Source organism: Aplidium turbinatum, chromosome 5, assembly GCF_918807975.1.
Source record: "Aplidium turbinatum chromosome 5, kaAplTurb1.1, whole genome shotgun sequence".
Taxonomy (NCBI): domain Eukaryota; kingdom Metazoa; phylum Chordata; class Ascidiacea; order Aplousobranchia; family Polyclinidae; genus Aplidium; species Aplidium turbinatum.
Genome location: NC_137476.1, coordinates 11,776,808 through 11,798,085, shown reverse-complemented (window position 1 = coordinate 11,798,085; position 21,278 = coordinate 11,776,808). Strand labels below are relative to the sequence as shown.

Genomic DNA, 21,278 nt, shown 5'->3' with positions numbered 1-21,278 from the left:
ATAAAAAAATCGTTGATGAAATTAAAACTTCAGCCATTTCATGCTGACAAACACTATCAAGCTACCGATCTGCTAATTGTTGATCGGGAAATTTCTTCAAATGCCCACACAATGCCGTATGAACACCATCCTGGGCTCCCGCTTAAATCCACAAGTGGCCTTTAATTTTCTGTGACAGCGACTAAAATGTTTTCCGGTAGTGTTACAGCATTAGACTTGGACCGCAAACTCTTTCAATGCAGATGGTTTTTAGAAGACAATTTGGGTTGCTGTGTTTCCTTTTTAATGCAGTAGCTGGACCACTCGGCAAGAGCTTTAATTCAACAAGTACATTTTAGCTACTGCCCAAGTTTGCAAATGAAATTTTCATCTAGCATCGTACTTGCTTGGTCATCGCTTGCTAAACTGAATTTGCTGGCTTGTCACATGCTAAGCATCGGCTTGGTCAGTTTTTACTTGCTTAGGTTCGTCATTTGAGTTACCAATTTCAGACACCACTATAAACACAGTGATGCTTTGTACAGAACAAGATATAATTTCACATTTATCAGCGAAAATATATGGATTGTGCTGCTGAAATGTTGCTAGCTCAGTTGTCACTTGCTCAACTGCCATGTGCTGAGTTCACAACTGCTGCGTTGTCGGAAACTCAAGAAATGCTGGACAGGTTGTAGCCTAAATATGTGAGGTTCCCCAATCCCCAGCCTACTGGACCACAAGATAATTGCCAGTAATTATCTCATAAAGCCTAGTAAGTTTTAATGTAGTAATCCAAAGTATATCAAAATAAGTCACGAAGTTAGCTTTGTTTAAAATCCCTTCCTTTTGCCTCTCCAAACGGGAGTTCTGCCATGTGGGGCTGTGATAATCACCAGGACTAGATGTCAGAGCAAGTGTCAAGCAGATAGTGTGTCGCTTTGTCGCCCAACAATCAGCAGTTCACCTCAATATTATGATACCTTGCAGTTGCTGGTGTTACGGCAAGATAACTTTCCATTCGACATGCATCTCATTTATTTACGAACAACTACGTTAAAATCGCTTATGATACAATGCACGCAAAAACTATCTTCGTACAACTTCTACTTTTTATCTTAAATGATTATTAACATATCAAAACATACATCATCTCCAACAACAATTTTATCGGCATGTTTTCTTACACTGGGAAACTTCACAAGTGCGACTTTATACAATACCAGGGCGATCAGGAAGTCATGTTGATACACAGAGAAACATTCGAAAAGCGTATAATAAAAGGTGAAATCTACTGCGATGAAACTGAATTGTTTTAAATTCAGATTGCTCAAAATGACCGATCAGCTCATGAACGCATTCATGTAGCGAACTGATGTATAACTAAGTTTAGAAAGTTATTCCGAGAAAGCTTTTGGTGGGCAAAGCGATATTATGCAACCCACAAAAAATCTGACTACCCATATTATAAACTGACAATGTGACACACGATGAAGTTGTCACAAGGCTGCTGCTTCAAGTTAATTACACTTTTAACGGAATTAATTAGATTGGCAACATTTGATTAGCTACTAATAACGCAGTAATCACAATAAAAGCTCATGTTAACTATAACAAGAGGACATATCGGAACAATGTTGTCAGACGAATCTTTGACAAAATATCGTTACAAGCTTACAAAAATATTTAAAAATTTAAGGAACTCTAAGGACAAAACTCAGTTTGATATTTACTGTTAATTTAATGAAGTATAAAAAAATGAATCCGTCCTATAAATTTACTTGATAGAAAAGGCAATAAAAGAAACGATAACCATGCAATTCTTTCGCTCTACCAGACTGAATGAGCAGAGCTTCACTCTCATCGTTATTTTAATTCATAGATGAAGCATTCGCTCTCGAACGTTGAAAGCCTCTTTCGAAGCCTTATCTGGCGAACTTGCAGAATGCGAGAACTACACTGTACAGTTGAAAGTTAACGTTTCTACGCAAAATGTTGCTGGCAGTAGATTTTTTCATTAACTTGGTGCCCTAAATGAAGTGCGTTGCTCAACTTCAGTCACACGGGAGAAAAGGAAATGTCCATGCACATTGCACAGCATTCTTCCGTTCCTTGCCAAAGATACATGTCGAAAATACCTCACTTAACCATTTTCAGAAAAGCAACGAAGAAATGAACGAAGAGAATAATTTTCAGTTGTTTTTCTTAGTTGCTTTGCGCAGAAAACTTGATAGTTTTTGAGAAAGTTACAAACCCTCTGCAAGTGATGTAGCTATCTGTTACTGTTTCATAGCACGGATTCAAACAGTGCAAATATACGACCTTGAATATCGTACCAGAGAAACTTCTAAAACTTGTAAGTTACCATAGATTTGTAAAGGTATGTTCAGAGAATTTAAGAACGTACCGGGAAGCGTAACTTACGTGATCTTTGTTCTGAGAGTAGGGTGCATTATGGAAGTGTTGCCAGATTTTATGTACACTTCCGGAGAAAAAGCTATTTTGATCATGTAGCTCGAAATTTAGTTGATGCTTTCCCGTCAAGCCCCGACCAAAATCTCCCAAAACTGTACGAATTAATCTAGAATTACCCATTAATCAAATGCAAGCCTGGCTACAAAAAAAGTAACTTATCAAAGTAATGGTGCCGATAAATTTCGACCAATTAATTATCACCGTAGAAATGATCTCTTAAAAATAAATCACCAATGTAATAAACTCATAATTAGATGATAATTCTAAACACTATTGCTATGATGAGTTCACAAATTAATGTTGTAAGCTTGTTTGGAATAGATTTAGCAAAAAAACATTAATTTAAGTTGAAGCCAGTCAATAATTGCATTTATCCTGAAAAAACACCTGGCACCTCTATTATTTAACGCACCCTACTCTGAGAAGGTAGTTTCGCATTCCATACTTCTAGAAATGCCTGATTTATTAAATCAAGTCATATTTAAGTTGAACGCTTGCTCAACTTTAGGAAATATATAGTTTGCAAATCGGAAGCAGGTGAGAGGCAATTATTTACATACGGAGACGTTCTCCTTGCAATTTCAAAGGAACGTCAACATTTGACGTCACCCGCAGCCATAGAAGCAGAAGAATGAACCATTTTGGGTGTAGTAACAAAATTTGCCTAATATTGTCTTTGCAAATATCATTTTAAAAACGCAACATTTTTACAATTTCCTGCAGATACCGAATCGAAGTTTGACATTATGTCCAGGTTGCAATACATCTAATAGTTTCTAAAATCGTTGACAATTTTATATTCATGGAAGATGGAAATGCATGTCATACATTCGAACAAATATGTAAAGTTTCTAAGCTGGTAAGATGTCGAAACATCATGGTACGATTGATTTGCTCAAATTCACTATGTGTTCTTTGTAGCGGGGCAGCGGCCACCCCCCTTGCACCCCCAGCTGCTACGACTATACCTGAAGGGCAAATGGGTGGGTGGGTGAAGCTGCTTAAACCGGGAATCGTTAGTTTACAGGTATTTAAACGTTACTAAAATAGCGTAACAATGTTTTGTGTCTGTGATTGTAATCAAGACAAATTACACGTCTGGTAAAGTCTGTTACCCATAAACAAAAAACAATGATAAAACTAACTTGGGACTTGTGCAGTAAGTAATGGGCTTGGTTTCAAATAATCTTACAAGAAACTGTTTAACTGGTGAAGAAAATATGAATGGTAGTCGGGTTTGCAATGTTCCCGTTGTCATTTTCTCAATATTTTAAACGTTTAATTTTTTAAATATTTTAAATTTTCCCACGCTTGAAAGTTTGGCCTGTGGTCGTTGATATCATTCGCAACAAACAGGCGGCAGCACGACGAAAAGCGCAAAAAATATCAAACGTAAAAATTACAGACGTCTTCTTGTCTTGGTTGAAACTCTGGCAGGGGTCTTTGGTAACTTTACCTTTTCTTCCGATTTCGTTTTTTTGATCCGAACAGGCCGCAACGACATCCGCCGGGTCTTAACGCCGCCCCCGATCGGGATGTCACTCATCGTCTTGCGGCGTTTGGAGGCTTTCTTTTCCGGGGACTTTTTACCCTGCGACCGAGTCAGTCTCCTCTCTTTGATACCACTGCCGTTCAGCTGTGGATCATTCGAGAATCGTGTTTTCATGCGAGGTTTGAGCGTCGTAACGACGTCGTCGCTGACGTCACCGTTCGATGACGAAATGCTGGAATCTTGCAAGGGTTCTGAATTCTTAGCCGAAGTGCTCGCTGAAAGTGATAAAAATAATTAAATACAAAGCAAACGTGTCAGCAAAAATTTATCCACAGACATTTCACACTAGCTTCTGTAAGTGCAAATGGGAGTGAGTGCAGAAATCAATTACACTGGTCTACACGATTTTTGGTCTATGAACTTTGAAAACTGATTTAGAGTAATTTTGGGGTGCTGAATCCGAATCTGACCTTAGATTTATCCTATCACATCAGGTTTGTGAGATATGATAACAACAAATTGTTACTTTTGTCAAAAGTGGAAGATTTGACGTTGCGTTTATTGCACAAAGCCTACGCATTGTGCTATATCCAGAAATCCAGGCCATGTGGTGCATAAGTAGCTGATATATTATATACACCACCAACTATAATGTTGATACCAATTTGTTTTCCAAGCAACATTATTAACAAGGCAGTAATAACAAGTTAAAAGGGAGGCCAAAAGTATAACTGACCCCCTCCCCCATCAATGTTTTGCATGAAACCACAAAAATTTAAACAGGCCTAAGATGGCAATGCTTGTCCAGTAACCTTACTTAGGCTGCTTTGCCTGGTCTAACGCTAACCTTTCGTTATAGGACTGCATATGTTGGTGGTGAACGCAACACCAAATCTTCCACTTTTGACAATTAAGTAACAATTTGTTGTTATCATATCTCACAAACCTGGCGTGATAGGATAAATCTGAAGTCAGATTCGGATTCAGCACCCCAAACTTACTCTAAATCAGCCTTCAAAGTTCATGGAGCAAAAAAAAATTCTTTTTTTGTAGACCAGTGTTATCTGCTGATAAGCATTCTGGGTATGGCTGATGGCAACAAATTTCTTTCACTTCAGGAGAGAGAATTTACTCTGTATCTCCTGCCTCCTAAGTTGCAGAGTGAGTCTGTGCTGTTTCTTTTAATTGCGATGTATTTTCGGAAGAATATTCGCTGCTAGTAACACAGACGCACAAACAAAATAGTTAGCTTACGTTGACTGGGACTTTTACTTGTTGTAGCGTCATGAGTGGGCTTGTTGGGGATAGCTGAAATGTGGAAAGTGTTGTTTCAAACAAACGACGTGATTAGTGTTTCGGAAGATAAGTCGACCACTGTACGTTATTTTACAAAAACGTAATGTTGTTGCTACACCTACAATCCTACATATTACGAAATCTTTTACCAAGTAAAAGTTCCAAAGTCCGTTGCTGAACCTCGGGGTGTGAGAAGATAAGGTTCTCATCATACTAAGCCTTCAGGGTGGCCTGGCCAGTTCGTTTCTCTCGGCCGCCTTTATTTCAGCAACTATGTCCACATAATTTATTACAGCCTGTTAATCAACAACCAGCTCAAGCCGGGTATCAAACCAGGTCGCATTGTAATTGGAAAGCCAACGCCTCATCCGTGGGTCCACGTCTTTTAGGCGCTGACAGTTAGGCGCTGGTCTAATAGGCGCGCACACTGTGGCGTCTGGATATTTAGGTGCGGAGCACTGTGGCGCCCGGTCATTTAGGTGCTATTCCTAGTAAAGTCTGTAGATTGTATCAGATTGGCAGGTAGGGGCGTTGGTCAATGCTTTTCACACAAAATACTATATTGAACAGGAAAATATATTGTTGTGTTAATGCGTGTGCGTTGTTGGTCATGGCTTCAGTGAGTGAAGTTGCTTAAACCGGCAATGCTTTTTCACACAAAATGTTATATTCAACAGAAAAAATATATGGGTGAAGCTGCTTAAACCGGGAATGCTTTTCACGCAAAATGTTATATTGAACAGAAAAGTATGTCATGGCTTCCGTGAGTGAAGCTGCTTAAACCGGCAATGTTTTTCACATAAAATGTTGTATTGAACAGAAAAATATCTTGTTTTTTTAATGCGCGTGTTCAGCATTTATTTGTTGTTAGTCCAGATTTGCGCCGGCGAAAGCTTTATCTATAAATTATTCAAGTGTCCGAACATGTATGAATTCACTTTTAGTTAGGTCAAATAATAACTACACTAAACATCAGTAAAAAATGTACCGTAGGCTGTATTCAAGCGGGCGGTAGGCTTGAGTGAAGAGTAACTTAGTTTTCCGTCAAAACCCCGACTAGGTTTAATAACGAGCGAAGTCTCACCATTATGCTTGCAACTTGTAGCCAAGGTGTAGCCTATATGCTCTGTAGAAATGTATTCATGTGAACAGTAGTAGAGCGTCTTACGCGTTCTCGTCACATGGCCAATCCATCCCGAACAGAAGTAATTTATATTTAATCTAAATAACCAGACATTTTTCACACAAATCTGTTGTATTTACGCCGTAAAAACATGTCATGTGATCGACGTAGACGCACAATCTTGACATCAAATGAAAGCATACATCTTCAGCTATCCGAAGATGCAAAGCTTTGCAATAAAACTTAAAACATTCTATGTACAACTAGCAACTTTCCATACGGTATTTTTTCTAATTTCTAAAAAAATTAAAAACTGGCAGAAAAGTGTACTTCATTATAATCTTTACTACCCAAGCATGATACAATAATATGAAAATATATGTAGTTTAATCATGACGTACTCAACAGAGGCCATGTCATCGTGCGTGCTGGAGTCTAAACTGGAGGCGAACATGTTTTCATGACTTTGACATACCATATTGAAAAGATATGTATAAAAAGTTGAAGTGAATGTTTTTTACCTTAAATATTTATCTTATATGAAAAAGTTTGCTAGAAAATCAATTTTTAATTGTATATTCATTCGCCATTTGCGCAAGCATACTAAAACGATGCAGAGTTGCCAGGTGTGAAAAGTAAACCCCAACAGATATCTGTGTGCTTTAATCGGTACTGTCCCGTTGTTCTGTTATTGAATTTGCACAATTGTTTTAACATACCCTTCTTTGAACAGGAAAAATCTACAAGAACTATCTTTACTTTTCAAAAACGCAGAAAAGTTTTAGTTTTTAAAATACTTTTTTTTTCTTTCAATTTTAATATAATTCCTATATGATGAAACTTTACTGAACGTTTCATTTCGCAGCTTTATCTGTGGTTTTTATAATTTATATATTGAACAATTTTTTTAATTTTACTCAGCTTTGTTTTGAAAATTGCACTTCTTTTCATGGCATTTCCTTTAAAAAGTTAATTGTTTTAAACTTCTGGCAACACTGATATTGTGTTCAATAATTGAATTAAGTTTTGCGGTGGTTTTTAAGGTGCTTGCTGTTGAAATGTTATTTAGGGTAGGATATTTGGATAAATGAAATGTTGATTTATTGAAATACTGGCCATGCAAACAAATATTGAGTACCGAGGCTGAAGGCTAGTTAGCGAATGCCGGTAGCCGCATCGGTTTTGGTAAAATAATGTTAGGCTACTTGAGGGCACACCCAGAAGTGTTATGAAATTGTGTGAAAAGTAACTTACTGTACGGTACCTTTGAGAATGATGGGAATTGTTGAGGCTAGCTTTGTTTTTTTTTTCCAAATTGGTGTAGCTGTTTTTATTTTTAGTAGAGGTGTAGTATATTAAACGCATGATTGCAAGGTCAGCCTTCAGCTCTTGAGCCTAAAATTGCTTGCATAGTCAGTATTTCAAGGTTGCCATGGCTCAGACAAATCTAGAAATCCTATGCAGCATTTTGAAATTCTACTTTAGAAAAATAATTGCTTAGTCTGGCTAGACTTGTGCAGGCTAATACTTTGCTACACTGTAGAACAGTACAGCAAAAATGTAGCATGAAGGCACCCAGGAATTAAAAGACACTCTCATTTTCGAACCTGGTTTTAAAATTTTGTTGCAGTCTAAAATACCCGATTGTTCTATACTGTGCATGTAGTATAAATAGGAATAGTCTAATGTGGTATAAGAAGGAATAGTCTAACAAACGCTTTTAAGTTTGTGTGCATTAATAAAAATTTAGTCTCCAATTTTGAGACCAGCAAAGTTTTAAAAAAAAAAGCAAAACGTTAACATGTTTAGATTGTTCTTATAAAAACTGTGCATTTAAATTGTGCTGCTTAAAGTTTGATAAGTTGAATTTGGTCAGTTCATGCGGTCTCAAAGCATCATTTGTGACCTTAATTTTGTCAAACTTGTGCCATTGCAAAGTGTAGCCTATAGTTAGTGCAGGCATAGTTTTCATTACATCTTCATTTTCATGTATATTTCAAAGTATGTTAAGAGGTTATTTGATATTTAATTAAGATGGGTAGAAAATGTTGTGACTAATTGCCATGGAAATTATGATGAGGCAAACAAAGAAACAACTTCTCGTTTACCTCGAAATCCTGAAGAGAAATATACCATATATATGCATATACCAGGTGACACAGTTTGCCAATGGGTACTTTATGGTTATATCATGTTTCATGAAGTTGTTAACCACTGTTGCAGAACCTCGTTATGTCGTGTTTTTCACTTTATATCAGATCAATACCAGGTATCTGTGAACAAAAAGTATGCAGCTACATTGGCCAATATTATGTTTAAAAATTATTGTTGTCTATTTTCACCTGTATCAGAAAAGGAAGTAAAACAAAAGATTTTAAAACTTATGCATTAAAAACTTGTTTTTTGTTTGTTTTTCTTTGTTGTCGAGACTTCTGTAAGGACTGTTATAGAACTTCTTTAAATGTCTATTTTCATTCCTGAGAAGTCCTTGCACTGATATTATTTAAAGTTGTCGTAACAGATAATTTTTTCGTTCATTATCTGAACTAAAGTAGCACCACATTAGTTGCGCAACCAGGGGGCTTGGTTTAGCCCCCCCCCCCACTTTACTAAAATCCTAGTTGCGCTACTAGCCACAGTCCTTTCATGTAGTAGTTTTGACCATGTAGGTACATTGTATTTTTGTGAATCAGCTCTATACAAAATAATAACTTCAAAGTTAAAACCTTACACATCTACTGTAATTGTTTTTATTATTGTAACACACACGGGAACAACTATTCATTGGAATAGACTATGTCAAGCATATGAAATGCCATGGATGAAAATGTATTTTACATTTTGAAATTTGAAAGCAAAGTTTTCATTATAATCGTTTTAGGTTTAAATATACTGTGTTTGCAATGCAATATGTCAATGAAAATGTTCGCCTCCAGTTTAGACTCCAGCACGCACGTTGGTTTGGCCTCTGTTAAGTACGCCATGAGTTTAATCGAATGCCAAAACAATCTGCACATGAGAAAAATTTTACTTCGTTTCTGCGCGCAATGCTTTAGGAGGTACAGCAGAATGATTATGGAGAAATTTGGAAAATTTTAAGCAAAAAGTTTTCGTAATTTAGCCTACAGTCTTTTTGATCGAGAAATTCCAAAGTAAGGGGTTGCCTCGTCAGTTTTGACTGCCAATTCCAATGAGTGAAAGAAAAAAAATCCACTGTGTCCCCATTTTTAAGAAGTCCTCATCTGATAACTGCACCGCCAAAATATTTTTTTTTAATTAGCCAAAAAAAGACAGGCAAAGACTATGGATCTGCCATCATTTACATTATTTTTTTTGCTTGAAATAGGCTACCTTTTAACCTTGGACGTAGGGATACTTCCTTGGTCATCATGGCAAAAATCCCAAGACGTGTGTAATTGTGTATACGTCCGTGGTCGCGAAAGAGTTACCTAAAAGTGAACTCAATAATGTTCGGAAGCTTGAACAATTTATTGATAAAACTTTCACCAACGCAAACCTGGACTAACAACAAATAAAACAATAAAACAACAATATATTTTTCTGTTCAATATAACATTTTGTGTGAAAAGCATTGTCGGTTTAAGCAGCTTCACTCACTGAAGCCATGATATAATTTTCTGGCAAGCTGCCAAGCTGATACAATCTACAGACTTTACTAGGAATAGCACCTAAATGACCGGGCGCCACAGTGCTCCGCACTTAAATATCCAGACGCCACAGTGTGCGCGCCTATTATACCAGCGCCTAACTGTCAGCGCCTAAAAGACTTGCTCCCTCATCCGTTGCGCCATCTCATCGCTCTTTTATGAAGAGTAGGCAAATTGCTTTCTTGTACATCAGCTATTCCTAAAGTTTAAAAACTAAAGAACACTTCTAGACAGACGTTAGCCATATACGTAATACCACCTTTAAGTGTTTGTGTGGTGCCGCTGAAGGGACTCGACAACATAGATCCGTCCATATCTTCTCTACAAGCACAAAAGTTTTGTGTAAGTCAGTTGCGAGAGTTGTAACGACAGAATAGTAACAAATCTAAGTTAAAGCATTAGATTCGAGCTGCGTTGTAGGACCCTGCGACCCTCCAATGGACATGGAGGTTCACAGGTTCTTTAGTAATTTTTGTTAATGCATGCAGAAAAAAGTATCTGGTAGGGTGGTAGCTATGACGAGGCAAATAAAACTTAAAAAAGATATAAGCTAAGTGAATTTCTCTGCTGGGGCAAGTACCTGGTACTCGGCATGGCGTATAACGATGGACATGCAATACCATAACAATTAAATAAAAATTTTCAACCTGACCTCAACTCAATACAAACTTACTTTGCACTGGTCCAGCTCTCAAAATAAACGCCTTTCCTTTTTGAAGGCTCTAACTTCCTTGACTCGACAAAGACCACAACGACACTTATATTATCTGCTCGCATCCGTCGCATCGCCCACCTGGCCAAAGCGATCTGGACCAGCCTGTGCGCAGGGCTGCCCCATGAGTCCTATAACGTACATATTAGAAAAAAACAATTATCAAGAAGCGATTGACCAAGCTTCAGACCACACTGTGACAGTATGCACAAACACAAGCGGAAGGGCAAAGTTTCAAACGATACGTTACTAGACAGCAAATCCAACAAGGCAAGGCCTTTGCAAAAACTGCTCTTAATAGGTAGAAGTATTATAGCAGCAAGCCTAAAGACATAGCAATTTACACATTAAGATCACGCGTTTCTACTAAGGATATTACATTACGGGATTCAAAGATCCATTTTTTCCGGCCACACTAGAAGGGTCAATTCTTAATTCGATAGTTCTTTAGTCGTTGTCACAAGCTTGCTTTAAAAAAAATGCTTTGAAGCTGACTGATACAGCCTATAAAAAAGTGCAACATTTTGTAAATCACAAAAATAGTAACCATCCCAGTGCAGTTGATAACCCAGAGCTAATGTCGTTCCGCATCCCCTAGTCTACAGTCCTTAGTTTGAACCCTGCACGAATCTCTGTCAATAACTCCTGCTAATTACCTTTATATAAGCAGTAAAGCACTGACGAGAATTTCACCATTTGCATAAACGGGTCTGCTACGATTCGGTGAGTCCGATTCGGTGAGTTCCTAACCTCTAACCCTAAAACGGCAATGATAATTAGGCTACGGTACCCGATAATTTAAAAAAAAAATTGAAAAAATCCCCCATTAAGGGATCGGACTCACCGAAACGGGCCATTCCGTGCATGAACACAGCTCACCTGTGCTGGAGGAAAGTTCAATTTCAAATTTTGGTACCCGTTTGATGTAAATGCATCACACGAAATGAGAAATTAAAATTACCCCTTTCATTTTGTCGGCTTCCATCCGTTCCACAAACTTGACCGCTTCTTGGGGTCGTACCATGTTCCACAAACCATCGCTTGCCAGCACGATAAATTGATCTTTGTTCTTTTGTAAGTCGTGTACATATACATCCGGGACTGGAGAGACCTAAATCACGACAGGTCAATTTTAAATCGTGCATACACACTGCACAGTGGTAGTTTATATCGAGATATGTACGCACAAAACAAAATGTCACCTTCTTTGTACTGTTGCTGATTGTCTTGAGCTAACTGCTGTAAAGTCTTGTATCTTTGGTAATGGTGGCTCAACTTACGTCATTAAAACGAAAGTAAAAGAACGCAAACGACAATGTACCATCGCAGACCATTTTACAAATCAGGCAAAATAGTGCTACAGAAACAATGCGTTTCATCACTCCAAAAGTGACTACCAATTGTACCAACGTCCAACAAGCATGACATGTAGGCGCATGCTGGTAAGCACTCACATTACGAAGCAACTCCTTACGCCGCAAGATCCGAATGAAGCGAGACTTGGTTGTTGAGGCTGCGCTGGTCAGAGACATTGTTTGTAGCGCTAGTGCAGTGAAATTAAATTTCTAAATGATGCGAGCTATTGTACTAGTCGATATTATTGTCACATTACTGTGGCAAGTTTTATTTTTAGCTTCATTGGTGGTAGGCTACATGGTATTGGTTACATCGCACGTCTTTTAGGTGCAGACAGTTAGGCGCCGGTCAGATAGGCGCGCACACTGTGGCGTCTGGATATTTACGTGCGGAACACTGTGGCGCCCGTTCATTTAGGTGCTATTCCTGGTAAAGTCTGCAGATTGTATCAGCTTGGCAGGTAGGGCAATGCTTTTCACACAAAATGTTATATTGAACAGAAAAATATGTTGTTTTGTTAATGCGCGTGTGAGATGAGATGCGAGACAACGCTCTACTACTCTTGATATAAGCACATCTCCACAGGACATTTGCTATGCATCCTGAACACAGGTTGCAGCCAGATGGAACCTTATGCATACTTAATCTGTTATCTTTCGCAATTACTTCTACTCGGGATGGATTGGTTGTGTGGCGAGTTCATATGAGACAACGCTCTACTACATAAATACATTTCTATAAGGCAAGGATGGATCCAAGGGGGGGGGGGGTGCGGGGGGGTGTGCACCCCCCCAAAAATTTCAAACTGCTATTATTTTAATAAACTAATAGTATGAAGATCTACTAGTTTTACTTTATATTTTGATAGATCATAGCATTTTATATCGGGTGCAACCTAGTTCGTACCCTCAGTTCATACCCTGAAAAGATCGAGAGAAAAAATAGCACAAAGCCGAAGTCGTTGATTGCAGTTTTCGCAAACAAACAAACTGAAAAGATCGAGAGAAAAAAATAGAACAAAGTCAAAGTCGCCGATTGGAGTTTCCGTTTTTTCGCAAACATTTTAAAATTTCTGGTAATGATCCTAAGAATTTGCCGAAGTCCTGATCGCAGTTTCAGCAAACGTTTTAAAAGGGTTAGGGTTAGGAAAAGATCAAAAAGAAAAAATTAAAAATAGCCGAAGTCGCTGATCGGCAAACAAACAAACTGAAAAGATCGAGATACAAAAATAAAACAAAGCCGAAGTCACTGATTGCAGTTTCAGTTTTTCCGCAGTTTCCGCAAACATTTTAAAATTTCTGGTAATGATTCTAAGAGTTTGCCGAAGTCGCTGATCGCAGTTTGCGCAAACATTTTAAAAGGGGTTAGGGTTAGGAAACGATCGAGAAAAAAATTTAAAAAAAGCCGAAGTCGCTTATCGGAGTTTCCGCAAACAAACTGAAAAGATCGAGAGAAAAAATAGAACCGTTTTTCCGCAGTTTCCGCAAACATTTTAAAAGGGTTAGGGTTGATCGGAGTTTCCGCAAACATTTAAAAATTTCCGGTAATGATCTTAAGAGTTTTTGTTTGTTTGCGGAAACTGCGATCATCGACTTCGGCTTTTTTTTATTTTTTCTCTCGATCTTTTCAGGGTACGAACTGAGGGTACGAACTAGGTTGCATCCTTTTATATCAGCTGCATGTAACGAATTGATGCTGTGTAGATTATGGAATGTGTAGTGTGTACCAATGGAAATAATCATGTGTTTGGTACTGCTCATGTATATATTTAAACTTTAGAATATTTCCCAAAACTTCATCACGTTCTTGAATTTTGTTATACCATAAGTCTTTTTTATTCATGCTTGTTTTTAAGATTTTATTTTTCATGCACGCTTTCTCCGTTTTCAGGTCTTTATAAATATTAAACAAAAACATCTGTATTAACAACATGAATGCTTATCAGTATGCCAAATACAGCAGAGACACATTTTGACAGTGCCACACTGATGGACTTCTTTGAATGAAAATAGATTTCAGCAGCACCCCCCCAAAAATTAGAGGCTGGATCCATCCCTGCTATAAGGCATATGAACCCTGGCTACAAGTTGCAAGCATAATGGTGCGACTTTGCTCGTTATTAAACCTAGTCGGGGTTTTGACGGAAAACTAAGTTACTCTTCACTCAAGCTTACCACCCGCTTGAATAAAGGCTACCGTATATTTTTTACTGATGTTTAGTGTAGTTATTATTTGACTCACTAAAAGTGAACTCAGTCATGTTCGGAAACTTGAATAATAATTTATTGATAAAGCTTTTTCCGACGCAAACCTGGACTAACAACAAATACATGCCGAACACGCGCATTAAAAGACAATATATTTTTCTGTTCAATATAACATTTTGTGTGAAAAGCATTGCCGGTTTAAGCAGCCTCACGCACGGAAGCCATGACATATTTTTCTGTTCAATATAACATTTTGTGTGAAAAGCATTGCCCTACCTGCCAAGCTGATACAATCTGCAGACTTTAGTAGGAATAGCACCTAAACGAACGGACGCCACAGTGTTCCGTACGGTACCTAAATATCTAGACGCCACAGTGTGCGATCCTATTTGACCGGCGCCTAACTGTCTGCACCTGAAAGACTTGCTCCCTTAAATAGCATCATATGTATCATTAACATCCCAGTGTTTCTTGGTTTCTTCAATAAACATCGGAAAACCGCAGTATCTGATTTTCAAAATCAATGGCTTTGTATATCAAAACTACTGGTGACCATCGTATTTGAAACGAAATAAGCAATTCCTTTAATAACAAACTCGAGAAGAGGTGTGAAAACTTGCTTACCACAAATTCATTAAGTTCTGAATTGAAACTCCACAAGTCTCCAAGCGATCTTGCGACGGCTAAAAATGGAATCTGGTCCAATTTAGTACTTCTTCTTATAGGTCCAGTGTGACTTATTTTTGGTCTAGCCCAGACGACTCTGTTGACACCAGATTTATTCATAACGCTGCAAAAAACAACAATACATGGTCAAACTACTACACTGATTTACAAATGCTCAACATTCAACCATTTTCTGCATTTTTTGTATCGCCGTTAGCTAAGTAAAAGTGCAACAAAAAGATAGATTTGGCTCGCTTCAGCAGGTTGTTACCGTGACGATCTTTATACACAAGCCATGAGAACGTGCAAATTTGACTGAAGGCTGATCTGTTATTGGTCAAAATCGCTTACAAGTAGTTGATAGTTTGAGTATTAATTAATAATATATATATAGTCTTTGTGTATTCTATATGAATAAGGACCTTCTGATGATCCTCCTTTAGGCGAAACAGGCTGTTAAGGATTCAGATATACAGGCCTCGAAATTCACGGCGGACACGGCGGTCATGTCCGCCGTCACAGCATGTGATGTCCGCGGGAAGTACCCTCTAGATCGGTCATATTTGTCCGCCAGAAATAGCGATACAAATCGTCATTGCATAGCACGAATAGTTGTTGCAAAAATATAATTTCCCGCGCATTCTAACGCGCATCTAGAAAATGTGAATACTGCATACCTTAGCTTCCATTCAAGCAGGAAAACTTTCGACTTTTACGTTGCTTCAACGTTTGGTGACATTGAATCAGCGTAACAAAGGTGAACTCTTCGCTAAGAATCGATGGAAGTACTGGTACTTTTACACTAATCACGCACAACTTAGTTCAAATCTTACGTGACAATGTCTGGCTTTGATCTCCGAGTAATATTGATAAGGAAAGGTTGGTTACAAAATTAGATTGTACGAGTACCGAGTAGGCTATTACAGCAAGTTGCAGCAAAATTTGTTTAGTTTTGGTATTACAGTAAGAAAGAAAAGGCCCAGGGAGAATTTACTTTCGTTCACATGACACGTAAAAATAAACCTAAAGAAAAAAGCCTAGTGAAACTTTGCACAACAGAAAATAGCAGCGTTAGTGTAGAAGTTTTCCGACTCGTGTCCAGAGCATTGTGACGCACAAAGCCACACGACCACATTCGGTGAAAGTTAATCAGTTATGCGGCGTATTAAGCAGCTACACGGCGCTTTGACTCTTCAAGCGCACGTCGTTGGGCTGATGAAAGCTTTTCAGAGTCAGTGACTTCGCTGAAAGTTAAAAAAGCCTTCTAAACCGTAGGGCGTAGCTATAGTTCTCAATTGGCGAAGAATTATCAAGATAAAGTCATTAAGCATGACGAATTGACGATCGACGCTAAAACTGGTGTGTCCGCCGTAAGACTTAATTTGTCCGCCGAGATAGCTGCTCAGACCGGACACTAGACTGGCCCAAAAAAAAGAAAAATCGGAAATGTCATGCTCCACAAGCATTTTCTTGTTGCATTTAACCTAAAACTTACTCCTGCCAATTTTTTTTCGATTTGAAGAATGTTTGGAGGTAACTCATAACTTTACATTTTAGGGGAAAGTAGGCGAATTTATGAAATTTGATGCATTTTCAAAATTTTAACAAAATTTTCAGTTGTTTAGTATAGTACATTGCATATTGGAAATTTATAAGGATAATATTTTATTCTGTGTTTGATCATGCCATCCAAAACTAGAAGTTCTCCAGAAATTTGGATGCTGGGGCATTTCCAAGAAGATATTACCTCTTCCGGATTACCAACAAATAAAGAGGTCCTTCAAAAACCTATGTTTCAGCATCAAGAGAAAGGCTTGTGTATAAGTGAAAGTACTAAAGTTGCAGTAAATGCAACAGTTAGTTTCTGGAACAAGGCACATATACCTATCCAAAGAATGGGTTCTGCTATCAGAAAATTTAACAAACTTCTCAAATATTATCATGCTATTAAAAGCCAACCAGCTCAAACAGCATGACTGCTATAAAGCAAAGGAGGGATTATTCCAAGCCGATTTAGATAATCTATTTGATATCTCAGCAAAACATTGGGAAACAACAATGTAAAATGAAGAAGACAAGAAATTCCTGCATATGCAGCAGATTGATACCACTAGCTGCAGCATGGCTGGAATTGATGGCACAAACAGAGTCACATAAACGAATGCAAAGTGAAGCATTTGCATGCCAGATGCAGCGCTCAGCAACCGACAGCCAACAAACTGTACCACTTGCTGAAATCTTATCAGAGTCTGGTAATTCAACTGAATCATCAGAAGATGATTTCAACCAAGCAGCAAGCACTGCCATCAACTTCAACTTCGAAGATTAGAGTTGTCACCAGTAAAGTTGCAGCTTCTCTGAATCGCACCAATGTTTCACACCGTAATGCAATGTTCATTATGGGAGCATACACCCAGGCCATGGGCTATAATCTAAATGATGTCGTTCTCAGGGAACACTATTAAAAGATCTGTATTGTAACACGTAAAGAAACTGCTGCATCAATCAAGGCACAGTTCACACCAAAAATTCCACTTGTTCTGCACTGGGATGGAAAATTATTGCAGTACTCAGTAGTGTCAAAAACAAGCCCTTGAATTTTATCTTTTAGCTTACACTCTTCAAGTGCATTTAAGCATGAATCAGCTTGTGTTTTCCCAGTGCCTCTACCAATTTTTGGTACACCAAGAAACTGCTCTACTTCTGTTCCTCCAGTGACTGGGATAGCAATGCGATCTACCATTCCCTGGCCACTAGCATCGAGTAATAATTTTCCATCCCAGTGCAGAACAAGTGGAATTTTCGGTGTGAACTGTGCCTTGATTGATGCAGCTGTTTCTTTACGTGTTACAATACAGATCTTTTAATAGTGTTCCCTGAGAACGACATCATTTAGATTATAGCCCATGGCCTGGGTGTATGCTCCCATAATGAACATAGCATTACGGTCTGTAACATTGGTGCGATCCAGAGAAGCTGCAACTTCACTGGTGACAACTCTAATCTTCGAAGTTGAAGTTGATGGCAGTGCTTGCTGCTTGGTTGAAATCATCTTCTGATGATTCAATTGAATTACCAGACTCCGATAAGATTTCAGAAAGTGTTACAGTTTGTTGGTTGCTGAGCGCTGCATCTAGCATTCAAATGCTTCACTTCGCATTCGTTTATGTGACTCTGTTTGTGCCATCAATTCCAGCCATGCTGCAGCTAGTGGTATCAATCTGCTGCATATGCAGGAATTTCTTGTCTTCTTCATTTTACATTGTTGTTTCCCAATTTTTTGCTGAGATATCAAATAGATTATCTAAATCAGCTTTGAATAATCCCTCCTTTGCTCTATAACAGTGGTGCTGTTTGAGCCGGTTGGCTTTTAAAGCATGATAATTTTGAGCAGTTTGTTAAATTTTCTGATAGCAGAACCAATTCTTTGGATAGGTATATTGTGCCCTGTTCCAGAAACTAACTGTTGCATTTACTGCAACTTTAGCACTTTCACGTATGCACAGACCTTTCTCTTGATGCTGAAACATAGATTTTCGAAGGACCTCTTAATTTGTTGGTAATCCGGAAGAGGTAATATCTTCTTGGAAATGCCCCAGCATCCAAATTTCTGTAGAACTTCTAGTTTTGGATGGCATGATCAAACACAGAATAAAATATTATCCTTATAAATTTCCAATATGCAATGTACTATACTAAACAACTGAAAATGAAGGAAAATTTTGGAAATGCATCAAATTTCGTAAATTCACCTACTTTCCCCTAAAATGTAAAGTTATGAGTTACCTCCAAACATTCTTCAAATCGAAAAAAAATTGGCAGGAGTAAGTTTTAGGTTAAATGCAACAAGAAAATGCTTGTGGAGCATGACATTTCCGATTTTTCTTTTTTTTGGGCCAGTCTACCGGACACGTTTGTCCGCCGTCAACAAAAACGAATTTCGAGGCCTGGATATATAGTAATAACTATATTTGATTTAATTCGCTCTGCTTTGCTTTTTTGCTTAGCATTGAGCACTTTTTGTAGTATTAATATTATACTTAATAGTTTTCATTGTTTTAGTCTATATTTTACGTGATTTTGAGCTACTTCTGTGCTGTTAAGTTACCATACAAATAACGGACTAGATTTTGGCACTTGTGCTGAAAATCTAAAAAGCATCTGGTAACACTAGTGATAGGCGAATATTTGTCATTTTTAAAAATTCAAATTGGGCCATTCCGCAATTAAAAGTAGCTAGGTTGTTACAACAATAGACATCAGTCAGGCCTCCAGTTCACACGTTATGGAGCCAATATAGGTTTCCATGTCAGCAAGGCCTGCATATATTGATTGCTATCTAGTTGAAATTCAACAAATACATTTTTATGCTAACTCAGGAAAAAAAGTAGTCCCATTCTCGATTCCAAGTATACGAGATAAGACAAGGTTCTCATTATGCTATAATACAACAATAACATACATGCAATAAGAAATGCACTCAGGAAACTGATACAAAATGTGTGAAACCTGTTTTTCATCGTACCATGCCAGTATTTTTATGCACCAAATTAATTTTAAAACAACTTTTAAATAGTTTGCTCGAACACATACCAACCACCACATTTTTCAATTCTTCTTCTTTCTTTGTATGATTCAGGTTTGTGATCAATAGTTAAATCTATGGTACCATATGACTTAGTGGGGTGGCTTGGATCATCTTCGTTGTCTTTAATACCCATAACAATCATGGAATCACCCACATTAGCAACATACATCCTACTACCACGAATGATTACCAAACTTGCTGTTGTTCCTGCTGTGCTGGGGTGTCCCAAGGATGTTTTAGGCCAGTCAGCTGGAACAACAAATGTAAAGTTCTGAAGTAAGTCAATGATTATCGTATCAATAAATGCACAACACAACAAAAGCACTGTGGACGACAATAATCTTGTTGATCTACTAAGCAGAAGTAAGTGTCATACTTAAATGATCAATTGTAATTGTTCCATTGGTTGCAGAAAATCATTTTTGGTACTTACACTTAACCTGCTAATGCAAATAGTTTCCAAATTTCTATGAAAGTTTTAAGAGACCAAAAGATAGACATTTGACCTTTGTTTTGATGACTAAATGATACAGGAGCTGGTCTGGATTCTGGGTAACACAAATGTATTTACGTATGCCATTATTGCAAAAGCATCATGCTTGCTGTTATTGTTTCTCCAAACATATTCACAAATGAAATAACCGTCCTCAACAATATTTACATTACAATGCATTTATACTATTTAAAGGATCAAGAAAACTTTGTGTTGGTAGTTGGTTTACCATGAAAGTTGATTGATAGACACACAGCAATAACAGCAAAGTGCTAGAAACAAGGTATACACATGATATTGACTGCATAAAGCAAAGGGAATTGTCAACAGTCAAGACTCAAAATTTTTATCTAGACACTGTTGGATAAACCAAAATCAAGACTAAAGGGTCAAAAGTGGGAAAAGCTAACTGGAAAAGATGATCTGGTACTAAGGCACTTCCTCAAATGGGCAATGTACCTGATAATTAAAAGCAAATACTAAGAAAAGAATTATAATTTCTAGATTAAAGATGTCATGAAGAACCAGGGTTGAGCGAAGCACACCAAAGAAATGTTAACTTGCACACAAAAACTTACGCAATTTGTTCCACATTGCTAGATGCGTTGCCACAAATGCATCCGCAATAGCCTTTTTGACAACTTCAACATCGTTTGAAAAAAAACCTTTTTGTTGTTTGATATTTTCTAGTAAATGATCTCTTGCAAAATGGGCAGCATCTTTTCCTCCATGTCCATCAAATACAGCAAATGCTGCATATTCAACAACAGCTTTTTCTGATTTTATACGTTCAAATTGCACTGAAGTTACATCTTCCATATATTTTCTATTGCCTTGATCAGCTTCTGCTGTAACTCGAAGATTCCAGCAGTTTGCGGGGGACATTATGATAAGTTAAGTACAATGAAAGCAGCAGTCATAGATTGTTGCATATAGTTATCAGCTAAATTAACACCAAGTTTCTAAACAGAAATAGATGAGTATTGAAACATTTTTAAAAAGTATATATAAACATAATTAGAAACTTTTTCCAAACAAAAGCTTTCCAACAAAATTAAAAAAATTTGATCAGCCATTGAAACATTTTTTGTGGAAACTACAATTACATTACATGGTGAAGTGAAATGAGAAAGAAAGGAAGCGAAAGACCTTACTACAGGGGTCACCAACCTTTTTTGCATGTGGGCCACTTTGGCACTAAGGAGAGCTGTGGCGGGCCGCACTAA

General features: G+C 37.7%; 2 protein-coding genes across 2 annotated transcripts in view; one reads left to right on the top strand and one right to left on the bottom strand.

Annotated features, from left to right (window-relative positions):
* Positions 1–21,278, top strand: part of LOC145770764 (GLIPR1-like protein 1) — a 29,868-nt gene that overhangs the window by 2,991 nt on the left and 5,599 nt on the right. The window lies entirely within an intron of this gene.
* LOC145770360 (protein phosphatase 1D-like) lies at positions 1,004–21,006 on the bottom strand. The gene is made up of 8 exons (XM_082581981.1): positions 20,631–21,006; positions 19,565–19,808; positions 14,930–15,095; positions 11,704–11,853; positions 10,704–10,873; positions 10,290–10,351; positions 5,198–5,251; positions 1,004–4,218 (listed from the first exon to the last, which is right to left on the bottom strand). The coding sequence occupies exons 1-8, from the start codon at positions 20,935–20,937 to the stop codon at positions 3,851–3,853; spliced, it is 1,521 nt and encodes a 506-aa protein (XP_082438107.1). The 5' UTR covers positions 20,938–21,006; the 3' UTR covers positions 1,004–3,850.